Source organism: Cystoisospora suis (assembly GCF_002600585.1).
Source record: "Cystoisospora suis strain Wien I chromosome Unknown contig_3259, whole genome shotgun sequence".
NCBI classification, from domain to species: domain Eukaryota; phylum Apicomplexa; class Conoidasida; order Eucoccidiorida; family Sarcocystidae; genus Cystoisospora; species Cystoisospora suis.
This window is the reverse complement of record NW_027156054.1, coordinates 36,058-57,778: the sequence shown is the minus strand read 5'-3', so window position 1 is coordinate 57,778 and position 21,721 is coordinate 36,058. Positions and strand designations below refer to the sequence as shown.

Below are 21,721 nucleotides of genomic sequence, written 5' to 3'. Positions count from 1 at the left end.
ACTTACAGAACGAGTAAGCTCCTGTCCTTAGACTGCATGATGCCTCTAGAGTCTGGAGATCCCAAGCTGTGACAACTGAGGATCGGTGCTGACTGAGCAGCCACGGATATAGGCATTCCAGTCTACCGTTCTCCGGCGAGGCTAACTCCCCACGAGCATCGGCACTTGGAAAGGACGACCCGTTTTCATTTGGACTCTGGAGAGATCGCAAGGACGATGGCGGTCCTACGCCCTGGACCAGCAGAACCGGAGAGGCGGACGGTGTAAGTGGAGAGAAGGAAGATGAAAGTGAAGATGGACCCCCGGGATCTGTGATTCTAATGTCCTTCGTCGTCGCTCTCGAACACGAGAGGGAAAAACGAGGGCGCCGAGAATGCAAATCTAGCACGGTGATTGTTCCCCCCCTATCTCCACATGCAAGAAGGGAAGAAGATAAAAACGTAAGAGCTGCCACACCGCCTCGTGATGTTTGGCTGGTCACAAAAGGTCGAAGAGTGAGCAGAGGAAGCATTCCATTCGAAGAAGGCGATCCTCCCCCTTGGACAAGTCGAGGCCGCATTGGAGCGAAGCAGAGGCTCACCAGGAAGACAACTTGGACGCGCAGTTACGTGCGAAGACGGGCGAACTGCCCCCCTGGTCAGAGAAGACGGTGGCGAGGCGACTCAGTACCGTAACGCGAAATAGAGAGGACAGATAGCACACGGACCTAAAGACCCGTAGCATACAGTTTGTCTGAGAGGCATGTTTTTGCATTATCTCAATGCTGTTTCTCTTACGTCTGCCGGAGCGATCGCGTCCGCGTTTCCCTTGTCACTCCCTTACCATAGTGGATTCACCCCTGCCACCTCCTCCACTACTGTGTAAAAACCCTTTAGATCTGGTTCAGGCAAAGGGACCAGCATAAGGCTTCTGCCTGTCCGAGGTGAAGGGACCGATGGAGACAGGCATACGGGTCGTGAACAAGGCGAAGACGGATAGAAAGAGAAACATTCCTCCCTTACCGTCACCCACTCAGCTTCACAAATTCTCCGAAACGCCGCGTACAGTCCATCAGTCTCGCTATCTGTCTGTTTCTTCTCGCCTTCTCCTTTGTCATAGCCTCTGACTATGGAATATAACCATCTGCCAGCAGCTGTGATGAGAGTCGGTCTCCCTGTAAGGGAAGACGCCTCCCCTTCTTGGTCGGTAGATGTCGAGATGGGTTCCAGACGCGTGACTAAAAGGCAATGACCTCTCCGTTGAAGCTCCTCTCCTAGCTCAAGCTGATGATTATTCATGAGAGTCTTATTGACGACTGCAACGAGGCGTTTCTGAAAACGTAGAGTCTGTAACACTGTTCCGGCCCCACAATGTGATATTACAACATCAGCCTTTCTCAGGTCATCCTCTAGAGATGGCTTGAATCTGAAATAGGAGATGGACAGAGCGTCTGAAGAACACTGAGGATCAGACGAAAATACTTTTGAAGGATCAGGTGACGCGAGGGGAACTGAAGGAGCGGAAATCGTCCCTGGTGACAGAGAAGTTACTCGACAGACGTTCTTACGTGAAGTAGGATCATGCGATGCTGACCCCTCTTGTTTCCCGTTTTCGAAGAACAACGTGAACGCCCCTTCCGCGTTCCCAGGAGCTGAGTGGCAGGCCGGAGGCGTAAAAGGAGTGCGTGTTGTGATCTCTTCTTCAGAGTTCAACTCAAAGCCGGGGAGAGTAACAGGTGACCAATTCTTGATGCCGTGTTGTTTCGCGGTACTCCTCTTTCTGCTGTGACAAGGGGATTTCGGGAGGTTCGCAGCAGAAGTATTCGGGGAGGGAAATGCCTTGAGCTGGGTAGCCTGTGGAAGAGAGAAGAAACGTGAAAAGAGGCTAGGAACATCCCCTCTTCCGACTTGAAGGGTGAGAGATCTACAGCCTAAAGAAAAGAGAAGTTCAAGAAAAGACTCCTGAAGAACGGTAGATAACAGTGAATCAAATGAGGTCGTTCCTACAGTCACCAGTACGCGTCTCGGCACGAATGAGGAAGCACGGGGTGACGCATGAGACAGAGACCAAGGAGAGAAGGAAGCCGAGAGAGAACCAGGCGGTCCGGGCTGTGGCGACTTAAGAAAAGACTGGTTACACGTCAGAGAAGACGGAGGGAGAGAGGCTTCTGGCTGGTTCGCTCCTTGACGTACGCTAGAAGCTCCTCCCTCAGCATCCATTCTCCTCTAGCAGCCAGAGAAAAAGCGGCGCTTCTTTACTGCCCAGGAAATCTCTTTCCTTAGGTTGATGTTGCCGCAGAAGGATGACACGCCTTCTCGGTACATCAACGTGTCGCGTCGAACTATCCCCCAATCCGAATCACCAGCAGTAGGGTATTATTACGCAAGCGGAAGAAAAAGAGTAAAAGACACGTACACACACATCCTCCTTCTCTCGCCGGGAGCCTCGCCAACAGAGTAAATAGTCAAGAAAATACTAAAACGCTTCTCAAGCGCCATGGGCCATCATCGCTGGCGGAAGGCACCTGCCAGCGACATCAGCGTACACGGAGGGGGACATAGGCTCAAGCCAAAGACTGCTGTGGAAGAAGGAATTCCAGCTCCTCTTGTCTTCATTCTTTAAATCGCCGTCAGGAATCTGCGAAGAAGAGTCCATGGGACTGCACCTCCCTCGATAGTCGTCTGTACTGATGGGTAAACATCCGAAGAATGACCTAGCACCGCCCTCGAGACGCCAGATATGGACCGTGGAACAGGAGACAACGGTGATAGTGATACCGTCATAGTCTTCACCAATAATTTCTTTTGCAAGAGAAGCTGTGGCCCGGACGCGCCCGATGACGGGAAGAGTCACAGATGACGTGGGATGAGAGAAGTTTACATACGCCAGCATCAGTCCACGGGCTCCCTGTCGCTGTCCAGACCTACACAGAATCTCTCAAAATAAGAGAGCTATCTTTGCATCAGGAGGGTCGAGGGGATTACAGTGCTTTATCTTCCTTTCTGTGGAGCAGGGGTAAATAGCGACAGAGTAACCTGTCTGAGGAAGCTGCAAGTCGCTTGTACACCGAATAGCATGGACAAAAGGGAGGCCCGCCAGAGAGCGAAGAACAGGAACAGTACCAGAAAGGAAAAATCCCCATGCCTGCTCTTCTAACATGGGTTTGGGTGTGTAGTGACCGCACCAGGAGGTGCAGGACAGTGATGTTAGACAGTGCCGGTACGACCTTTGCAAAAGGAAGAAGAGCAACAACACAATCTCGAGAAATATGGTTCAGAACACAGAACTCTCAGAAAGCGCAGTCAACGACTGGAGAGGACCGCTTCCTTTTCACCTGCATGCTCTGCCACGGCTCCGTACCTTTTTCGGGTCAGAATCCGGAGGAGACCGCATGCGTCACTCTCCGCTCCTATCCCTGGTGCCCGGGAATGCTATAGAAATAGAAAAACGCCTTGTGCAGCAAGAAGCAGAGAGCGAAGCTGGAGTCTGACTTCGGACGGGAGAAACCGGAAACGTGAGCCTCCACCTAGATCCGTACGGAGACAAGTAGAAGTCGAAGTGACTGGAGAAGTGGACGCTATTGAGTCGGTCTTCACTAAGGAGAGTGTTCGCAGCGGTGTGTGCTAGTAGGGGAGGACTGCGGATTGCTTGCTGCAGCTGCGGCGGCTACTGAGAGGAGGCAGGGAGAGGGGCTGGTGCATTCGCGCTCAAAAATGCAGTCCTTGGTGTTTGAATGCCCTCCTTCCACAAGGTTTCTCATAGGCCTTCGCCTTTTTTTTCTCTTACTTTAGTGCCAATTTTTTTTTAAAGTTGGGCTCCGTGGGGGCTCTCGTGTACTTCGAAACAGCCTTGTCCTTGGGCTGTATCTTACGAAGTCTTGGGGTGTCTTCACGACGCCGCCTTTGCTTCCTCCCCCGCCCCCCCTGGCTCCAACTGCTGCTGCAAGTTCTTCTACTTTCTCACTGCGGCCCTTTCGTCTGCTGCTGGCCTTGTGTGAGTTACGGTGGAACGATTCTCTTCCACTTGCGAAGAAACGGAAAGTTACTTATCGAAGCGAGGCCGAACTCGCAAAGGTATTTCTAGGCTTTTCCTTCTCCTTGTGTTTTTCCTGCGGTTGGATTTCTGAACAGAAACGAAACAGCGCCGTCTCCCATGTCCGTTGTAGTTGTAAAAGAAAGGCCGTCGGTTGCAGCAGAGGCAGTACCTCCGACGTGTTTTTTTCTGTTGTTCTCCATCATTGAGACCCGGTTTCTTCGGAGTTTCTAAGTGTTCTTCTGCAACAGTCGCCTATTGGTCTCCTTTAGCCGACTTCTGGACAAACGGCGTATGCATCCAACTTTTCTCGACAGCTCGCATGACACTTCTGCAGTCGGTTGAATCTGCGCGTGCCACTGTCTCCCCGGCCTCTCTTCCACTTTCTTCTTCTGCTTGCTCGGGATAGAAGAAAGGCAGATGACGGCAGCTGGTGCTGTATCTACTCTTCTATCAGGCGTGCCGACGCCTGCTCATACGCAGATTCTGTCGTCCGTTCCGGGCGTCACAAGAGGGCCTCTAAAAAGCGAATTGTTGCTTCGGCATCGTAGTTGAACCTGGATGGAGCTCCATCCCCACTCCTATGCTTCCCGTGAGATCTTGCGGATCTTAGTCTTCTGTCCTCCCACGTAAGAGCGCTTGTCCTTGGGGGCTATCGCGGAAGAGCGGTTTGTTGTCTTTCGTGTTTTTCTTCAGCTTATCGACACGCCGCGCTGTGCTTCTTCGTGATGATGGGACATAGTGGACCTCACCGTGAACGAGTGGCGCGGTTAGAGCGTGCGCGTCCCTTTCTTACTTTCTTGCTTTCTTCCCGCCCCTCGGCCCAAGTGTGCACACGGCCCCTCCTTGGCGGGCCAGGAAGGCCCCTTTCGTATGCGTCCCTGGTAGCTTTCGACAAGGCATCGTTCCACCGCTGTCCTTCCGTGCCGTCCTCATCTGTCTCGCTCCTTGGGGCTTCTTTGTTTTTTCTCTTTCCTGCTTTGGCTTCCTATTCCCTGGCCCTGGTGTCTGTTTCGTCGGGCGATATTCTGAAGGCTGGGGGGCACGCTTCTCTTTCTTTTTGCCACGGATCCGCCGGGCTTCCTGGTTTGTCTCTCTGGTGACGAGAAACTCCCTATTTTGGAGAGCTTCCGAGGTACTTCGGTTTCCTCTTTTTTTTCAATGCTCTGGTCTTGACTTTTTTCCCGTGCACTCCTTGTCCTCCCCCCTCCCTTCCCTACTCGTCGGCTACTTTCGCAGGTCTCTTGTGTCGCCTCCGCCCAATGCCCCTCTTGTTTTCTTCACTATTCTCCCAATGTCGCTCCTGCCCCCTGACACGGACATAGCAGACTACGGCCGAGTGAGAGTGCTACTCTTTCCCACAGATGGCACCCCACCGGCCATCTTCGCCAGAGAGGCTTCGGCCCTCATGGAGGCATTCGCATTCGTTCCTCTCGCTTCTCTTCCTCTGTCTCCAAACGATCCGTACCTTCAACCATTCGTCAGCTCCGTCCCCGTATCTTCTGCTCCTTTCTTTGGCGGTAACGCCGGATCTATCTCAAACAGTGTCCACGCTGGTCAAGAACATTCGTCTTCCTCTCTTGGTCTTCCCTTCAGTAATACTTCGTCTACTTTATCTCCAGGGTCGCAGACTTACCCTGGGGGCAGCAGCTCCTCATCCTTAGGGAGTACAAGCAATAAGCATGACGTGTCTACATCTCTTTTCCGGCCAGGAGGCCGAGGAACCCTCTCCCAGCGTCTAGCTGCATCAGCTGCATGCATTCATTGTTCTTTCCAAACCCCGCAGTATGTTTTAAGTGAGTGGGCAGATCTTCATATGCATAAACAGATTTTAGCGGCTATAGCGATCTCTGCTTCTCCTCTTCCTGCGTTTGAAGCTGTTGCTGCAGCCGCTGAGGAGGCTGCAGCATGGAAGGGAGCTGAGCGTTGTAAGCATGAAGCACTAGGTGGAAGAGATGCAGAGAAGAAAGAGTTCCCATGTGATGACGTTCAAGAAAACAGTGAGCATCATTCTATGAAGTCGTCAGGAGAGCAGAATCAAAGTGATGTGAGTCTCCTTCAAGGTTCTTGTACTGATAAACACACCAGTGGAAAGAAGAGGCAAGGGAGAGACTCACCTCTGTCCTCGTATCAAGACACTCGACAAGAGGGTCGAACCCGGGTAGCTGCCGCGGCGGCTAAGGCAGCAGTGAATGCAGTTCGACGGGAATACGAGCAGTTTCGAAAGATTTTAGAAGAAGACTATCCTTCTGTTTTGGTACATCGTCTTTTCGTAGTCCCGCCTCCTTCTGCTGTCTCTCCTGCTGCCGCCGCTTTTTTTGCCCCTCCAACCAGACCGGGGCATGACCGTGACTTGTTAAGGGATGCCCAGCGTCAGCTCGACAGTGAGTCTCTTGCCTCCGCTCTTGCATCTGTGCCTTCTCAACCTTACGATGAACACATCGTCTATTTCCCTCCTCTTCTGTCAGACGATCCAAGGGTCTCTTCTCAGATCGCGACTTTGAATCCCTCTACTACCCCCCTTTTCGCCGCAGCGAAAGAAGACTTCTTCCTCTGTCTCTTAAAACAGTTAGGAGCTCTCACACTACGGTCTGCTGATAGGTGTCCACCTCTTCTTACTCCTTTGGATTCCTCTTCTCTCCAACCTCCGACGAACGTAGGGGGGGGCGCGAACGGTCTTTTGAGCGCTAGCTCTTCTTTTCTTTCTTCTTCGCATGCGTCTTCTATCTTCTCTTCCCCTCGCGGTGGGACGGGGCCCACTCAAGCATCTAGTCAGTTACAGTTGCCAGGGAAGGGGGATGGTGGAACAGCACATGTCGCGTCTACAGGTGGCGCTGTTGTTACTCAGTCTTCTTATAATTCTTCACCTACAGGTTCTCCTCGACGCTCTCCTTTTCCTCTTGCTGCTTCGGCTTCTGCGACAACATCTTCCTCTGCTTTGTTACGATTGTTACCCGCCAGACTTCAAAAGCAAGTCGGCGATGCCCTGCTGTTGGGTGGGGCACCAGCCTCTGCTGCTGCAGTGTATGTACAGGCTGCTGAAGCGTGTCGGACACAAGGTGATTCAGTGTGGCAAGCTGCCGCCATTGAGGGGCAAGCTGCGGCTATTTACGCCTTTATAAGAGGGATTTTGCTCCAGCTAGATCCCCGGAATAGTCATTCCCTCGTTTCGAATACCCGGGCTTTAGACGCCAGTAGAAGTGGAAGTGGAGACGCTGCTTCAGACCGCTCAGTTGGCAACGCGAGTGACACTACCGCGGCAACCTCTTCAGCGCATGCAGGAGGGGCCAAAAGTTCTTCCTGGTGGGGCTTTGATGGGGGAGGGGAAGGGAGTACCGACAGTAACGCACACGGCCCTGTAGACCAGACAGGATCGGCCGGCGGTAACCTGGTGTCATTCCCGGGACCGATCGAAGCGATTGTTGCGCAGTGTACTCAGCGGCGGTCGAACGCAGCTGCCGCGGGCCTTCAATTTCCCTCTTTCTTGCCCGGGAGAGACGGAAGCGCCGGAGGCGCGTCAGGGGGACCCCACTCAGGGATAGGAGGAGGAGGAGGCTCCGGGGTGGGAGGTACAGGAAGTGGTGCCAGTACAGAACGGGGGGGAGGTGGGAGCAGCACGACGGGGCTCATCCTTGGTGCAGGGGCGTTAGGATCGACGTTCTTGGGAGGTGGTGCAGCTAGCCACACCCAGCAGACACAGAATGCAGGCGGCTCAAATGTGGCAGGAGGGGCTAGCGGAATGGGAGGAGCCGGCGGAGGTCTAGGGTTAGACGGGACACTCGGAGGAAGTGCTGCTTCGTCCCGTCAAGTGGTTGCGGCGGTATCGTGTCTGGTCCAATCGGCAGTAGATGCAGCTTGCTTGAAGCTTCGAGATGCCGCGCATCTATACCATTGTCATCCGGGCTGCGCGCTTCTGCACGCGTCCACGTCATTGGTTCTCTGTCGACTTGTCGCCCAGTTTGGCTCAAAAATCGAGAGTCTGCAACTCATCAGCTCGGTAGCCGAGAAAGCGAAACGCTTGGAGGTTCAGGATTTTGTTGCATGCCTGTCGTCTTTAGCTGCATTGTGTAGCGCCATCGGAGCGTTCAGAAAGCTTGCGTTTCTTTTACATCGTGTATGCATGGCTCTCATGGAGGCTAAACGGTGGGGAGCCGCTCATTATGCAGCAGCTGTAGCTGCTCCCTGGTATCATCTTGCTCTTCTTGAGTTACCTCCTGGAGACCAGCTGCACCCTCTCGCACTTTTGAATGGCAGTGGCTCTGTTGGGCCCGATTTGGCTGCCTCTTTCGGGCTGGTGGGCCCCGCTGCCTCCTCTTCCTGGGCAGGACATCGTAGTCCTGTAGGGTCAACGCGATTAATAGATGGCCTGAGACAGGAGAGACAACGCACGGCTTACATGATTCCGTCAAGCCTTCACGATAGCTATGACAGGACTCCTTTCTGGAGACACCAAACAGCAGCTGCTGCAGCGGTATGTAGACAGCAGGGACTACTAGACTGGGACGCGTTAGCCGATGCAGCTGTAGCTGCTTCTTGTTCGCCTATGTTTGCTCCTCCTGGGACGGAGTCGTCTTTCACACCGGGGGCAGCATCTATTTTCTCTCCGTTCAAAACTTCTGGAGGAGGCTCATCGTCAGCCACAGCAGTTGCAGCTCTTGGTGGGAGTGCAGGAGCAGGGGGAACTAGAGGGAGTGGCGCAGGTGGTGGTGGCGGCGGTTCTCCTGTCCCGGCAGCGAGACCAGGAATGATGCTTGGTCTTCTCGGTAAACAAAATGGAAGGAAAACTGGTGGAGAATGGAGAGTATCATCCTCATCCTTATCACCGGAGGATTTTGCTTTCGCCTTACATCTCCTGAGACTCCGACGTACACTCCGGCAACAGCGTCATACGCCAGATGGAATCAGGTCTCCGGGAGGAACCTCCTCGAATTGCTATGCATTTCCACCTCCCTTTTTTCTTCGCAGGTGGCAGGCTTCTTTGACGCCAGCCCCTCTTTCTCAGCGTGTAGGAGGAGGTAGTGTGAGTTTCGGGGACGGAGAAAAAATGTTAACGTCTCTTCTTCCGGCAGCGATGGGACGGGGAGGAGGGGGTGTAATACCGTGTGTGTATCCGCCGCGGCCTCCTTTTCCAGTGAGCAGCTCAGCGTCTTTAGATTTTCTAGCTGAGCATCAAAGGAGAGTCAGATTCACTTGGGGTGGAGGGGGAACATTTGGAAGGGGAGGCAGGGGTAACCAACCTGGAGGGGGTCTGCCTCTAGGTACTAGTTCTTTGCTTCTTCCTGGCTCAAGCGTCACAGCAGCATTAGGGGGAGGTATGAGGGTATGGTGGCCTGCGGTCCAGAGTAGGGTATTACATATTCTGAAGATTTCCAGTGAGCACCTTGGGGATCCAGGACGAGTGGCTTGGTATGCTTGCGCTGCTCTTAAGGTCCTCTATCCCGTCATCGATCACAAGGCTCAAGCGAATACCATTATGCTTATCCAGGTGAGAGAAAGTCCCACGACATTTGGATGATAAGGACAATAGTTGCGACGACATTTCCACTACGGACATACGAAACGCTAATGGGGCTAAGTAGTATGTACGCGTATGTGTACCTGTAGATACGTGCATATGCATATACGTTTACTTGAGCACGCATATACGAGTGCCTTTTCAACATGTGTTCATGTGCACATACATAGGTTCGTTGTAGTCGGCGGCTCGCCTTCGTGCTACTTCTGCACCTTCGTCAAGCTGTCTCTAGGGCGGTCGAAGGAAAGTCCCGACATGTATAGCACATAGTGAGCCCTGCCCTTATGCAAGTGACTGGAATGAGGGGGCTAGGGGCCGAGTCGCGTCTCTCTGTATGGCCTCTGGGGTGATGCGTCTTGGCTGCCTCTCGCAGGGGTTTCCAGTTCAGCGTACGCTTGGTTTGTGTATGGCGCACAGTTCTCCGAGAGAGGGCCAAGGCTCCTTTTTCCGACTTGTGTTTCTCAGGCGGCAGCCGGGCGGAAGACGACTCCATTGGCTCTTCCTCCTTCCCTCACTGTCATGTCTCGCCGCGCTCCGGGGAACACACCAAAATATCTTCTTCACCGGCCTCGGGGTGTTGTGGGGGCGAGTGGATCGGGTGTCTCTTCATCTCAGAGGGCTAAGACCGGCCGCGGAGCTATTGGTTTCGGTTCCACAGCAGGTGCAAGGGGAGGCGGGTCAGGCGGCCTGTCATCAGGAAGTCACCGAAGTACTCAGGACGACCATCTACAGTTTGTGGGTGGCATGTGTCAGGGAGCTGCGCCTCCTTTACCTCTTCTAGCACGTATACAACCTGTCATAGATGCTTCTGTCGTTCTCAGGGAGGTAATCGGAGACTCATCTCTCGCTCGGAACCTCTTAGAAGAAGGCGGTCCTCTCATCTCAGACGCTGGGGGAAAGCAGAAGAGTGAAGTTGCCGTGCAAAACGCAGGGGGAGGGGACGGAAGTTCCAAGCAACTTAGAGGGTGGTGTGGGAAAGCAGATGAGATAGAGGACACAAGAACTGACGGAGCTGAGGGGGGAGCAGACAAGAAGAAGGATGTAGGTGAGGAGGAAAAAAAGAAGCCCGTGTTGATGTATAATCCTTTTGCGCATAAGAGTCGCTTAACAGGGGGGACAGGAGGAAGAGCAGGAGGGGGCGCAGGGGGAGGTCTTGGAGAAGATGATGAGCTTCTTTCGGCTGCCGGACAGTGGGTTAAAGGGGAACTAAGAACTGTTCAAGTGTCTGTAAGGAATCCTCTTGGAGTTGAATTGGTTTTAGATAAAGCCAAGGTCATGACATGTGGAGCCCACGCAGAAGTTTATCCTGTTACTGTGTTGGTACCTCCCTCGGCAACCCACCAAGTCACCTTTGAGGTAAGCTTAGTCTAGCAGATTACTGTCAAGAGGTCGGAATCATCTTCTAATGGTCTGCTGCATCGTATATATGCGCTCCGTAGCTCAGTTCTCATGTCTTTTTCTCAACCAAACACCCGAGTCGTCAGCGCTCTACTTCTAGCTTGCCGCTTTACACTCGGGAGCCTGGTTTATGGTTCAGCAAGAACGAATTTTTCTGTCACTCCACACTAGCAGAGCAGTCGTGAGCCTTCCCGTACAGCTTAAGATAAGAGAGTACTTAATCTTGCCGCGATCAAGCGGCGTTTCCTTTGTGGTCAGGGTCGGGGATGGGACGGGGNNGGGGGTCAGGGAAAGGACTCATTTCGGGGGATCTGTTGCTTGTTTTGTGTTTGTTTTCCCTCATTTTCCTTCACAAGAGTGAGCCATTCCTGCGTCCTATGGGTAGTGTACGAGAGATGTGTGTTTACGCTGTGTGGTTTGTCTCCGAGAAAGAAAAAGTGAGGGAGGGCGGCCGTCACCGATGTCTAGTCTGTGTGTATGTACGTCTCCCTATGTATGTGTATAGGTTACAGTATTGCCGAAGGAAGAAGGCCGTTTGTATTTTACCGGTTTGACGTACACACTGAACAAGCTTCAGTGCACTCAGCTATTGCTGAATCAGAGCTCTCGCCTCGCGGCCATCCTTGATCTTCAGCAGCAGGCAGGAGATTCAGTAGAGAAATCCTCGGCGAAGAAGACCAGTCAGTCGTCAACCGCAGCTAAAGGGACATTGGCTATGACCTCAGAGAAAAAGACTCTTTTATCTTCTCCGGGAGCCAGCAAGACTATCTTTGGAGGTGATAAAAGAGGAGGGGCGGGAAGTCTGTGGCGTAGTAAGATAGAGGCCGAGGACAAGCCCGTGGAAGACGACGCCGACCGTCAAATCGAGAGTCTGCTTCAGGTCACGGAGGCTTCGGTAGATTTGCTCAAGTGAGGCGATTCTTTACTTGCCGGTTCTGCTTGCGTAGCAACCGTGTCTAGATGCCACGGCTTGAAGAAGTACTTATCCGCTTCCGTCCGCTATATATGCATATAGCTATCTGTGGTTGCGCACTTATACGTATATATGTGTGTAGAGATAGACGCGTATATATACATAAGAAAACCAAAGTATTGGCATCTTATGCATGTATACCCGTAGATGAGACCCATTGTTTGTGTGACCTGTCTTTGTTTTCGATCATTTTCGCTGGCAGATTCAGCGCAGCTGCATGCGTGGAGGTTGTCGCGGAGTTGCCTCTCCTGAGGGTGTCTGTCGAAGCACACTCGACTCCATCGCCTCCTCCGACTCGCTCTCTTCTGGGATCATCTGGTCGTCCTCCTTCAATTGGGTCCGGTGGTGCCCCCTTCTATGGCCACCAGGGTGCAGCATACAGCTCTTTGTTTTATCCTAATGCGTACCCTTCTCATCGACGCCGATCAAATACATGGTCTAGAAGAGATTACGTCGATGGTCCTCCGCTCCCGCGTCCAGTGAGGTCTACAAGTAGCTGGCTTGAGGCAGACTGGGGAAGTGGGGGAGGGGAATCAGCATCACCTTCAGGAGGAGGTTTTGTACAGCAGTCTTACATTCCTTCGTTGAAGAAAGCTACGAGGGCTTTGTTTTCTCGGAGCTTTTCGCGGCCGTTCCTGACGCAATCCTCTGGTGGTCTGTCTCCGTCGTCTTCTCAAACAGCTCGGAGAAAAGATCCTCATGTGTCACCTTCCAGAGAAGGCGGAGGGGGAGCACGTGGGCGCTCAGAGAGCCCCGCCTGCGGGACATTAGACAGTGCTCGGCGAGGGGGCCAAAACCGTCCTGAGGACGATTCCTCCAAGTCCACGTCCGGTCCTCTCTTGAAGGGGCAACAGGGGGCGCGACGTCTAGTGCGAGCAGGTAGCAGTCAACTGGTGAGTGGAGGGGAAGGGAGTGGAGGAGGGGCCAGTCGCAGCGGGGGACGTTTAGCGGGTCAAGGCTTCTCTCAGAAGACCATGGAGGGAGGCGGAGGTTATTCTTTTTGGGGTAGGCAGCCAAGTCGGAAACGCATAATGGCTCCTGCTTCTTCTGACGAGCTGCAACCGGGAGACGGGGAAGACGTGCCCCCTCCCTCCTCGGTGGGGGGCAGAAGAAGGGGCTGGAGAGGCATGTGGAATGGTAATAGCAGTAGCGGAGAAGGACAGAAGTGGCGAGCAGCAGGAGAGCCATGGAACGCTATGACACATGCAGATGATGACTACGGGGCCGACTCTGACTTCATACGTCAGGACGATTCTTCCACCTTCTTGTCGTCTTCTTCTTATAGTGATGTTGATGAGGACGAGGAACTTGCTCGTCTTCTGTTCTACAGACGTGACAGTAGTTCGAGTGCATGGGGGGGGGGTGGAGCAGACGGAGGTCGGTTGCACAGAAGAAGAAGCTTCCGCTGCCCTGCGTGTCGCTATTGTTGGGGCTATAGTGGTGATCCGGTACATTCGCCGGGATGGGATGGGATACCTGGTGACGACGGGGGGAACTATATGAACTGTAATCTATGCGATTCATGTGGGCATCCATCCACTGGACTTAGTGGAGACGAAGGACCGTTTTCCGGGCAGGATGGTAGACTGATGGGTTCTTGTGCTCGTTGTCAACGCTATGGTCGTGCACGCTCCAGGGAGGGTCATGATGGGGGAGGGGGGGGACTGGATCCGATCAGTGGTGGAGAAGATGATGGAGAAGGACATTTCCTTTCGTGTCCGGCGTATCATCATCCTCATTTCCGTCGCCGAAGATCTTTGCATCATAGACGGTCATCCGGATGTGGTAGTATAGGTGGAGGCCATAGTACTGCTGTTGTGGGTGGAGGTGATCCAAGGCATTCCCCTGTCTGGGAAGGCCAGCATCGCATCCTGTCTGTTCAGATCGAGAACGTTGGAAGGGTTCCTGTACGGGACTTACAATTTGATCTGCTTAAGGCAGATGGTGAGCCTCCAGCTAATGAAGAAGAGGCTGCGATTCTTAAGAAGCACTTTCAAGTTCTGTGGCATCCTGGATGTCGACCTAGTAGTCTGGGTCCCTCAGGTACGGTCATTTACTCTGAAGATGCGTTATTACAAATCGCGGCGGGGGGGAAAGAGGGGGAAAACACTGTCAGTCGGAGAGGACCCAGGGGTCTCCCCACCGATGATGATGATGATGGAGGGACAACAGCAGAAGGTCTAGAGAGGCAATCCAGGCGAGGAAGTGGGGCTAAGAGACGACGGAAAATGGCTGGGACAGAAAGACGTCAAGACGATGGTCCAAGTGGCACCGTGAAGGATGAAAATGCAACTGAAACATTGACGAATGCCCACTATGGGAGTGAGAACCCTTCCTCTACATTTGCAGCAGCCACGAGAAAGACTAGAGGAATGACGAGGAGAGGCAACAAGTCAAATCGGAAAGGAGGACTTGGGGCGAAAGGAGGTGGGAGCGCAGGAGATACAAGAGTGGATGATGAGAAGGAAAAGAAGAGAGGAAGCGGAACACTCAGTGATAGTCAAGTTCTTATTTCTCCAGGTCAGAAGGTCCGTATGCCGTTACGGTGCATCGCGAGCGCGGAGTGTAGTTCCTGCATTATACGGTAAGCAATAAGCAAGGGAGTGGAACGTGCCTGTAGGACAGCCATTGCTTTTTCAGCTCTTTTATCTCGTGGACGGCGGTCGTGTCAGGTTCTGACGGTTGTCTTTGTCGCTGTTGTTGCAGGAGTCGGAGTTGTGTGAGGATGATGGTGCTGCAGTACTACTACTACTACTACGGCTGTGCTATATCTGTCACAGACAGTGGCTGTGTAACTCTTTCTTCTCTTTCGTCCCCCCCTTCTCGCCAGTTTCACTTGGGTGACTGTCGAGTTTGTATAAATTCTGTCGTGTTGTCCCGGGGTTCCCCCCGTAGTCTCTCGCGTTGTTCTCATACGCGTGTCCTGGGGGAGGACACGCACGCCACATCTCGCCTAATGTCCTTTCTGGTCTATCGTGTTTCTGTTTTTTTTCGTCCGAGAGAGAGGGGAGGCTAGTCCAACCGGAATACACGTCTTGGGTGGCGGCGTCTTTTTCTCTCTTTCTGGGTTTCGCGGGAGTTTCATCTGAGGTAATGAAGATCAGCATATCTTCTTGGGCTTGTCCTAGGTGAATCTCTGATTGCCGTGTTAAGAAGCGAGTCCTGTCTTCACACGACGCTGTCAGGTCGTTTTGATAAATGAATGCCTATGCTGTTGTTTTTTGGGGATTTATCGTTACACATAGTCAGTTGTACAGCACATCGACCTGAAATCACTTCTGCTTATCTTTTTGCAGTGTTTATGTTTCTTTCCATTCAGAATTAGTTACTCGCATAATCCGTCAAGCTCTTTTCATCGCCAAGTCTTACAGCCATTGTCACTACGGGTCCAGACGGGGCTTCAACTACGGCCCCAGGGGCTGAACATTTTTCCTCTCGTGTTTTTCGGGCATCAAGCGGTCCTGAAAACTTTCTTTTCCTTCCCCACCTTGTTTTCTCGAGATGGCTCTTTATTCCCTCTTCTCTTTTCTCCCTCGTTTTCATCGCCGTCATCCAGCGTTCCAGCTGCTCACCCCAATAGAGGAAGAGGGGAAAAGGTACCTTGGGCATCGTTACCTGACTCAGATGCGACGGGTGTCGGAGGAGAGGGTCCATCGAACACCGGAGTTGTACTACCTCCACACGCAGCCTCACGAGACGTGCTGCATGCCACAGAAGATCTAGAGGACGTTCAAGGATTCTCAGCGGCAGGAGGCGCATTCAGGAAGATGCTCACTGGTCACATGAACACGACATATCCTTCTTCACCTACTTCGTTAGCAAGAGGCACAGAGCTAGGAGGAAGAAAAGTAGGAGTGGCAAGGCCAGACGAAGACATCATAATGAGACCTGGGTTTTCTGGGTTCGCATCCAGCGTCCTCTCCACTCTGACACATCGGTTCGATCATCGGAGCTGTCTTGTATGTATCGATTTACAAAACTTCGCCTCGGTTGCCTTTGAATGTTTCACGGCTTGGGCCGGAGGGACTTCGGGCGGAAGAAGAGGCACAGAACCGGCAGCGTGTTGCCTGGCTCCAAACGACTCTCAATGCAGGTAAGGAGAAGAAATATTCTTTGTCGAACTGTTTTATTGTGTTTACGAGTCTACGGACGTCCTTAACAGGAAAGATCCCGGGTCTCCCACGGACATGGTGTGTAGCAAGGTGAAAAGCACATTCTTCGCCTTCTGATGTGGGAGAGGAAGGAAACGCTACGACCAGTTTGTGAAGGTACGGAACAGACGTGAAAGATACATTTTGTGAGCATCGGGCGCATTTATTGTGTCTGTGTACGTATATATACAGAGATTCATGTGTATAGATAGATACATGGCGGGGGATATAGATTTGGTGAGAGAGTACTAGCCTGTACATGCTGAACTATGTACCCTCGAGAAGTTCTCTGAGCATCGACAGTCAGACCCTGTTGCAGCCGTGAGTAGTCTTTTGCCGTCGGTGTCTTCTCAGATGGGCTTTGTGGGTTCGCCGGCCTCGTTTGAGTCGGGAGACTCTTCAGAACGCGTCAAGTGTCGTCGAAGTTCTGGATAAGGAGCTCGATATACATTGGAGATGCTTTCCTTCTCAAGAAGGAACACTAAAACTTTTGACTTTGCTTCAGCGCGCTGCGGCATCGTCATCATCATCGTCCGGCAGAACGTCTCGTGGTCGTGGCAGTTCACCTGAAAGAGGAGAAGGAGGAGCTGGAGGTGGCCCTGGTCAAGCTTCTTCACGATCATCTTCTAGTCGGCCCGTTAATTCTAGCGGAGGAGGAGGAGGTCGGTTCAGTGGAGGGAGCTCACCTCTAGACACTTCTTCATCCTCTGCACGGCGGCGTGGTGGTGGCGGAGGTGCAACTAGAGATGGGGGATCTCTGTTGAGTGAAGAGAATAGTAGAGGTGGATTTAGAAGAAGTCTGTCATCCTCACGCCGGGGGGCAGGAAGTACTGGTAGAGGAAGAATAGGAGAGGAAAGAACAGGTGCGGGGGGGTGGGGAAGAAGAGGTGACGGAGGAGAAGGAGGAGGTAGAGATGAAGGAGATGATGATGAGAATGTGCTTCTTAGACCTCAGCAGCTTCCACACTTCAATGCTCCTGATGTAAGAGAATTTTTTGCTTTTCTTTTCATCGAACGGTGAAATTCTACAGATTCCATTGCTTCCGAACTCGGGGCTTTGTGGTCACGTAAGGTTCTCTCATGCCTGCGTTGCGGCTTTTCTCCGTGTGACACCTGCGTTGACGAAGAACAGGTAACACCTACGCACAGATAGCAACGGCGGTCGAGCTTTCCCTTGTGTCGCAGTTTGTACCGCTCCATCCAAGGCCAGTCCAGCTCTTTGTTGACGAGAAGGAACAGAAAACACCACCCCTACATCCATGTGATGAATCAGAATCATCTTGTCATTTCCTTTTATGAGTGATGTCCGTGATGATAGGGCTAGCTATTGGAGCACGGTCATTGACCTGTCTCCCGAGATTCTTCTTCTTTTTGAAGCGCTACTTTTGCTGGCTCAGTAGAAATTCTTTTCCGATGTTTCGTAGGTGGATGCGAACCACGGTGCGAATCACAGGGGAGAGGGCAGGGACGAGGTCTTTTTTCCACTCTTTGGCATCATGAAATGCTTCTCTAAAAACCAGCGAATATTCTTTGCATGTTCTGCGTGTCTTCTCCAAGAGCGTACCCAGATGACTTTCTCTCCTTTTTCCAGCTTGGTATCCACGCTTGTTCTTTCGATTTTTCTACGTTTTCCACCTTTGCTCTTGCCTTCATTTTCAGCTCCTCATTCGTCCGCGGGTAGTCACACAGTCCCAGCTGGAAGCAGCAGGAACACGTAGAGGTGGAAGTGCTTCATCCTTCGCTGGTCTCTTGTCTCCGCTTCGTCGCCGTCGGTCGTCACGGCGGGTTAGCTGTGCGTCGATGGCTCTATCATACGCGCCGAGTAGCTTTGAAGGAGGGGAGGCTGCCGAAGTACCCTTAGGCCCTGAGCCTTACCCTGTGTTATCGAATCGTCACTTAACAAGTCAGACAGCTCCTTTGTCTCCAAGACCATCTGTTCAGTGGGCTCCCTTGATGCCTGGTTGTGGAGGGGAAGACCGAGATGACTATAGACGGCGAGCAATGGCTGCTAATATTCGTGGCCAGTCGTTCTCGAGGGGGGGAGGTCGTACGGATGAAGAGGAAGAAGATGAAGGGATAGGAAGACGTGAGACAACCTCTGCCTGTGGTTATGATCCTGTTGAACAAGGGGAATTGACTCCTGCGACACCAGCAGCCGTTCGCCTAGGACCTGATTGTTATAAGGTAGGGTTCCTAAAGGTATATGATGATTGGTGCGTATACTCGTGGATTGTAGAGAGAGAGAGAGAGAATGACTGCGAGCGACCAGTGCGTATCATGAACACGCGTACATACACACTGAAGTGACCGACAGGGGGACTATATAGAGAGAGATGTGTGTCAAGGACTTTTCAGTAGGTGGTCCTACTTACTCGCTGATTATAACCCTCCCCCCCCCGTGACAGTAACAGAGTAGTGTGTAGTTGAATGATATGCGCACAATTATTCGTACTCTGTAGAAAACAGTTTTCGCCCCACCTCAAGGCGTTGAGTGGTCTGTGTAAAGAAGAGAGACAGCTTTTTTTCCTTCGGAATTCATTATTGGATGTAGTTATGCTGCCTCGAAGTACTAGTCCCATGTTCTTATAAACCTATGGAGTACATCACGGGCAGCTTAGCTCTAATGTGTGATGGGTTCATCTTTTATATCTGATAAGCGTTGGGAGGCATAGAACAGCTTTGCTGTGTATCTGATGTACAGCGGCAAAGCCACTAGGTGGGTGGGGAAGGAGGGGAGGGGGATGTTTGGTTGACGTCGGGTGTCTGTGTCACTTACTTGCGACCAGGTTCAAGCTACCAAGTCACTTTCTACCTCGCGTGATTTATGACGTGGCTTCCGTTTTATGCGCAGCTATCATTGATGAGTCTGTAAGGAGTAGAGTACACTCTTTGTGGCGGCTGCATGCAATTATCTCCACGTATCTATACAGTTCGATAGTACAACACGATTTGGTAGTGCACTTTATCCGGACCCCTGTTCTTATTTCTCTTCTCTTTTTCTTGTGTTCCCTTACAGATTCCGTTACACGAGCCTGTCACTTTGCAAGTATACGTGGAGAACCGGCATGAAGTCCCTCTTCACCATTGTACAGTTTTTGTGATACCTTTCGTTCATGGAAGCTCACGCGTTCCTGATGGACTCCTCTGGTCAGGGAGTCTTAGTCATGATCTCATAGAACCTATTCCGACATCCCGTTCACGACGCATGCAAGCCAGGCGTCTTTTATCGGCCCGCCTGGCCCTGTTGGAGCGTTCTCTGGTGCGGTCCCAACAGCTTCTCGGGACAGGAGCGGGAAGCCTTAGCAAAGGAGTGAATAGTAGTGGTAGCTTCAACCCACTCTCTTCCGCCTCCCTTGAAATGTCGAGAAGTTTATCACGGTCTGGTGATCTGAAACCTCAAGTAAACAGCGATCACCTACAACGACGAAGGAACAGTACGAGCAGTGCCTCATCTCCCTCCCAGGGGCCTACGCGAGAGGCTGAAGAATATGACATGCCTGCCAAGGGCTCGAGACGTCTTTCCTTTTCCCGGTCGACGCCTGATAGCAAAGATGCCTCCCGGTTGAACGATGGAGAGGGGGTTGCCTCGCATAGCCATCTCAACAGTCCTGGTGGTACCAAAACAGCTGCTGAAGGAGAACACGACCCAAAGGCCACGAGAGACGCACCAACAGTGGACGAGGCAGTAGGTGATGAAGCTTGTACGTCCCGGAGAAGAAGACTGAGCCCCTTATCTTCTAGTAGAAGACGGAGCCAAAGCGCTAGTGGTGATACTGAGGGGGGTCAGATTCATAGTAAGATCGATATTATTGTGTCTGATGGAGGAGGAAGAAGAGAGGGGGGGGGAGAAGCTTGTCCTGATCTTATCTCTGAAGGAAGGGAGAAAGAAAAAGATGGTCTTTCAGAATCTCCAGCGTCGAAAAACGATGCCCGTGAATCTTTCAAAGGTAACCGTTTAACAGTACAGAGAGAGATGAAGTCGAGCGGCGTTCGCAGCAAGGATGATAGTAGTGGTGGCAGGATGCCATCCCGTTCTACCAGGGAAGGAGGGGGAAGACGGAGGTATTCTCTCAACGAGGGCAGTGGAGAAGAATTGTCTAGCATGAAGCCAGGAAGTAGCATGAGGCTTGATGTTGGTGGATGGGACCCCTTGACAGCAAAAGAAAGATATAGTAGAGCTTCAAGGGGAGAAGCACAGGGGGAGGGTAGCTGGGAAAGTACAATGAGTGGAAATGATTATCGGTGGGAAGGTCAGGGTGAAAGGGGGGATGCGGGTTTTGCTGGTCCTAGTGATCTACCTGAATCGGAAGATCTCGCAAAGCTTCTAGGTGTAGGAGCAACAGCGGCTGGGATAAGAAGGCTAGAACGAAGGCATGGAGCAGTCCTGTGTCATCGCGTAACCTTAATGGCTTGTGTCCCAGGGATGTTTAATGTGGCCGTTGCGGTCTTAGTACGCCCTGATAATGTCATGTGGTGGCATTATCAACCGGTACGACTTATTGCCTAGTGCGAAGGAGAATAGAGGAGAAAATGCATCAGGAGAGAAAGAAAGAGACAAGACGGATATAAATAACATACGACATGCGATTCTACATGCAGTAAAGACGCCTCTCTTTTTCTCTTTGCGCATATACATATTTTACCTATGTGCACGTGGTGACTGGTGTCTGACTACTGGCTCACGGGCCAGTGACGCGGAAGAAACCGGTACGCTGTTTTTGTTTCCTTGTGAGTGAAGGCGGGAGAGGTTGCGATCAAGAGGGAGCGAGAAAAGCTTCCTGGCAAGAGGGCCGCACCCTCCTGAGAATGACGAGAAGAGAGGGTATGGAACGAAAGAAATGTTTTTCGCGTGCACGGCCACACTGTTCAAGAAGAAGTCTCACCAGAAAGCAGTGCTACCGCATGCATATAGAGGATATGCTTCTTTTTCCGCTTAGCCAGGGCAAGCGCTTCCCACTGGTACTCAGAGAGACCCTGCCAGTTAGCAATCCGTATTCAGTCGTCCATGCCGTCGATATTATCTTGTCGGGTAAAACAACTGCTCAGTCGTCGCCCATACGTTAGCGAGAGCGAGAGCATTCTACGTAACGGTGAACAGGATGCTCTTAGAAGGAAAGCTCCGTGACGGGTGGACTCTTCGTTTGGTCCTCATCATTCAGCCTTATATCAAATAGAAAGTGACCGTGTGTTAGACAAGGCCGGCCTATTTGTGTATGAAAAAAGACCCTCGGCCTTGTACCCAGATGGTATCTGACGGCCTGAGGCCCTCCCACTGTGACGGCGGATCTTCTTACCGAGGGAAACGAATCTGCCCCCAGAGCTAGACAAGAAAGTATTGGTCATGGATACTGATGTTGGGCAACGGACATTTCAGTGGCAGGGAGAACTGCTCCTGGCCTTGTCAGCTCCGCGTACAGACAGATCGGGGGCCGGGGTAGAATGCCGTCGTACGATTCGGTGTGGGGTAGTAAGCTGTGCTAGTGACGGCCTCTAGTCTGGCATGTCCGTCCGGGACCCAGGTAGCTCGCTTGTTCCGGCACGGCTTTGTATGGTCGGAGTCCCCTGAGGCACTTTTACACGTCCGTGGCTTTCGCCAGACATGACACAGGCAGGCACCTTGAACACTGGTGGTTCGACGCTACGCGCGTTTCCTCATGAGATGGTCAAGAGTTA

The 21,721-nt window shown here is 52.3% G+C and overlaps 2 protein-coding genes across 2 annotated transcripts; one reads left to right on the top strand and one right to left on the bottom strand.

Annotated features, from left to right (window-relative positions):
* Nucleotides 1–15: 15 nt before the first annotated feature.
* On the bottom strand, nt 16–3,741 carry CSUI_006434 (glycosyltransferase family 28 c-terminal domain-containing protein). Its single transcript, XM_068066594.1, has one exon. It carries the CDS (start codon nt 2,196–2,198, stop codon nt 819–821), a length of 1,380 nt encoding a protein of 459 aa, XP_067921435.1. The 5' UTR covers nt 2,199–3,741; the 3' UTR covers nt 16–818.
* CSUI_006433 (transport protein trs120) lies at nt 3,456–20,834 on the top strand. The gene is made up of 8 exons (XM_068066593.1): nt 3,456–9,496; nt 9,992–10,882; nt 11,430–11,833; nt 12,100–14,481; nt 15,217–15,990; nt 16,403–17,030; nt 17,708–18,232; nt 19,065–20,834. Exons 1-8 carry the CDS (start codon nt 5,306–5,308, stop codon nt 20,553–20,555), a joined length of 11,286 nt encoding a protein of 3,761 aa, XP_067921434.1. The 5' UTR covers nt 3,456–5,305; the 3' UTR covers nt 20,556–20,834.
* The last annotated feature ends 887 nt before the right edge of the window (nt 20,835–21,721 follow it).

Bases quoted from the DNA above. Each gene is read 5' to 3' on its own strand.
- CSUI_006433 (XM_068066593.1), top strand. From the start codon at position 5,306: ATGTCGCTCCTGCCCCCTGACACGGACATAGCAGACTACGGCCGAGTG. The intron at 9,497-9,991 runs GTGAGAGAAAGT...TGTGTTTCTCAG, and splicing joins ATACCATTATGCTTATCCAG to GCGGCAGCCGGGCGGAAGAC. The intron at 11,834-12,099 runs GTGAGGCGATTC...TTTCGCTGGCAG, and splicing joins GCTTCGGTAGATTTGCTCAA to ATTCAGCGCAGCTGCATGCG.
- CSUI_006434 (XM_068066594.1), bottom strand. From the start codon at position 2,198: ATGGATGCTGAGGGAGGAGCTTCTAGCGTACGTCAAGGAGCGAACCAG.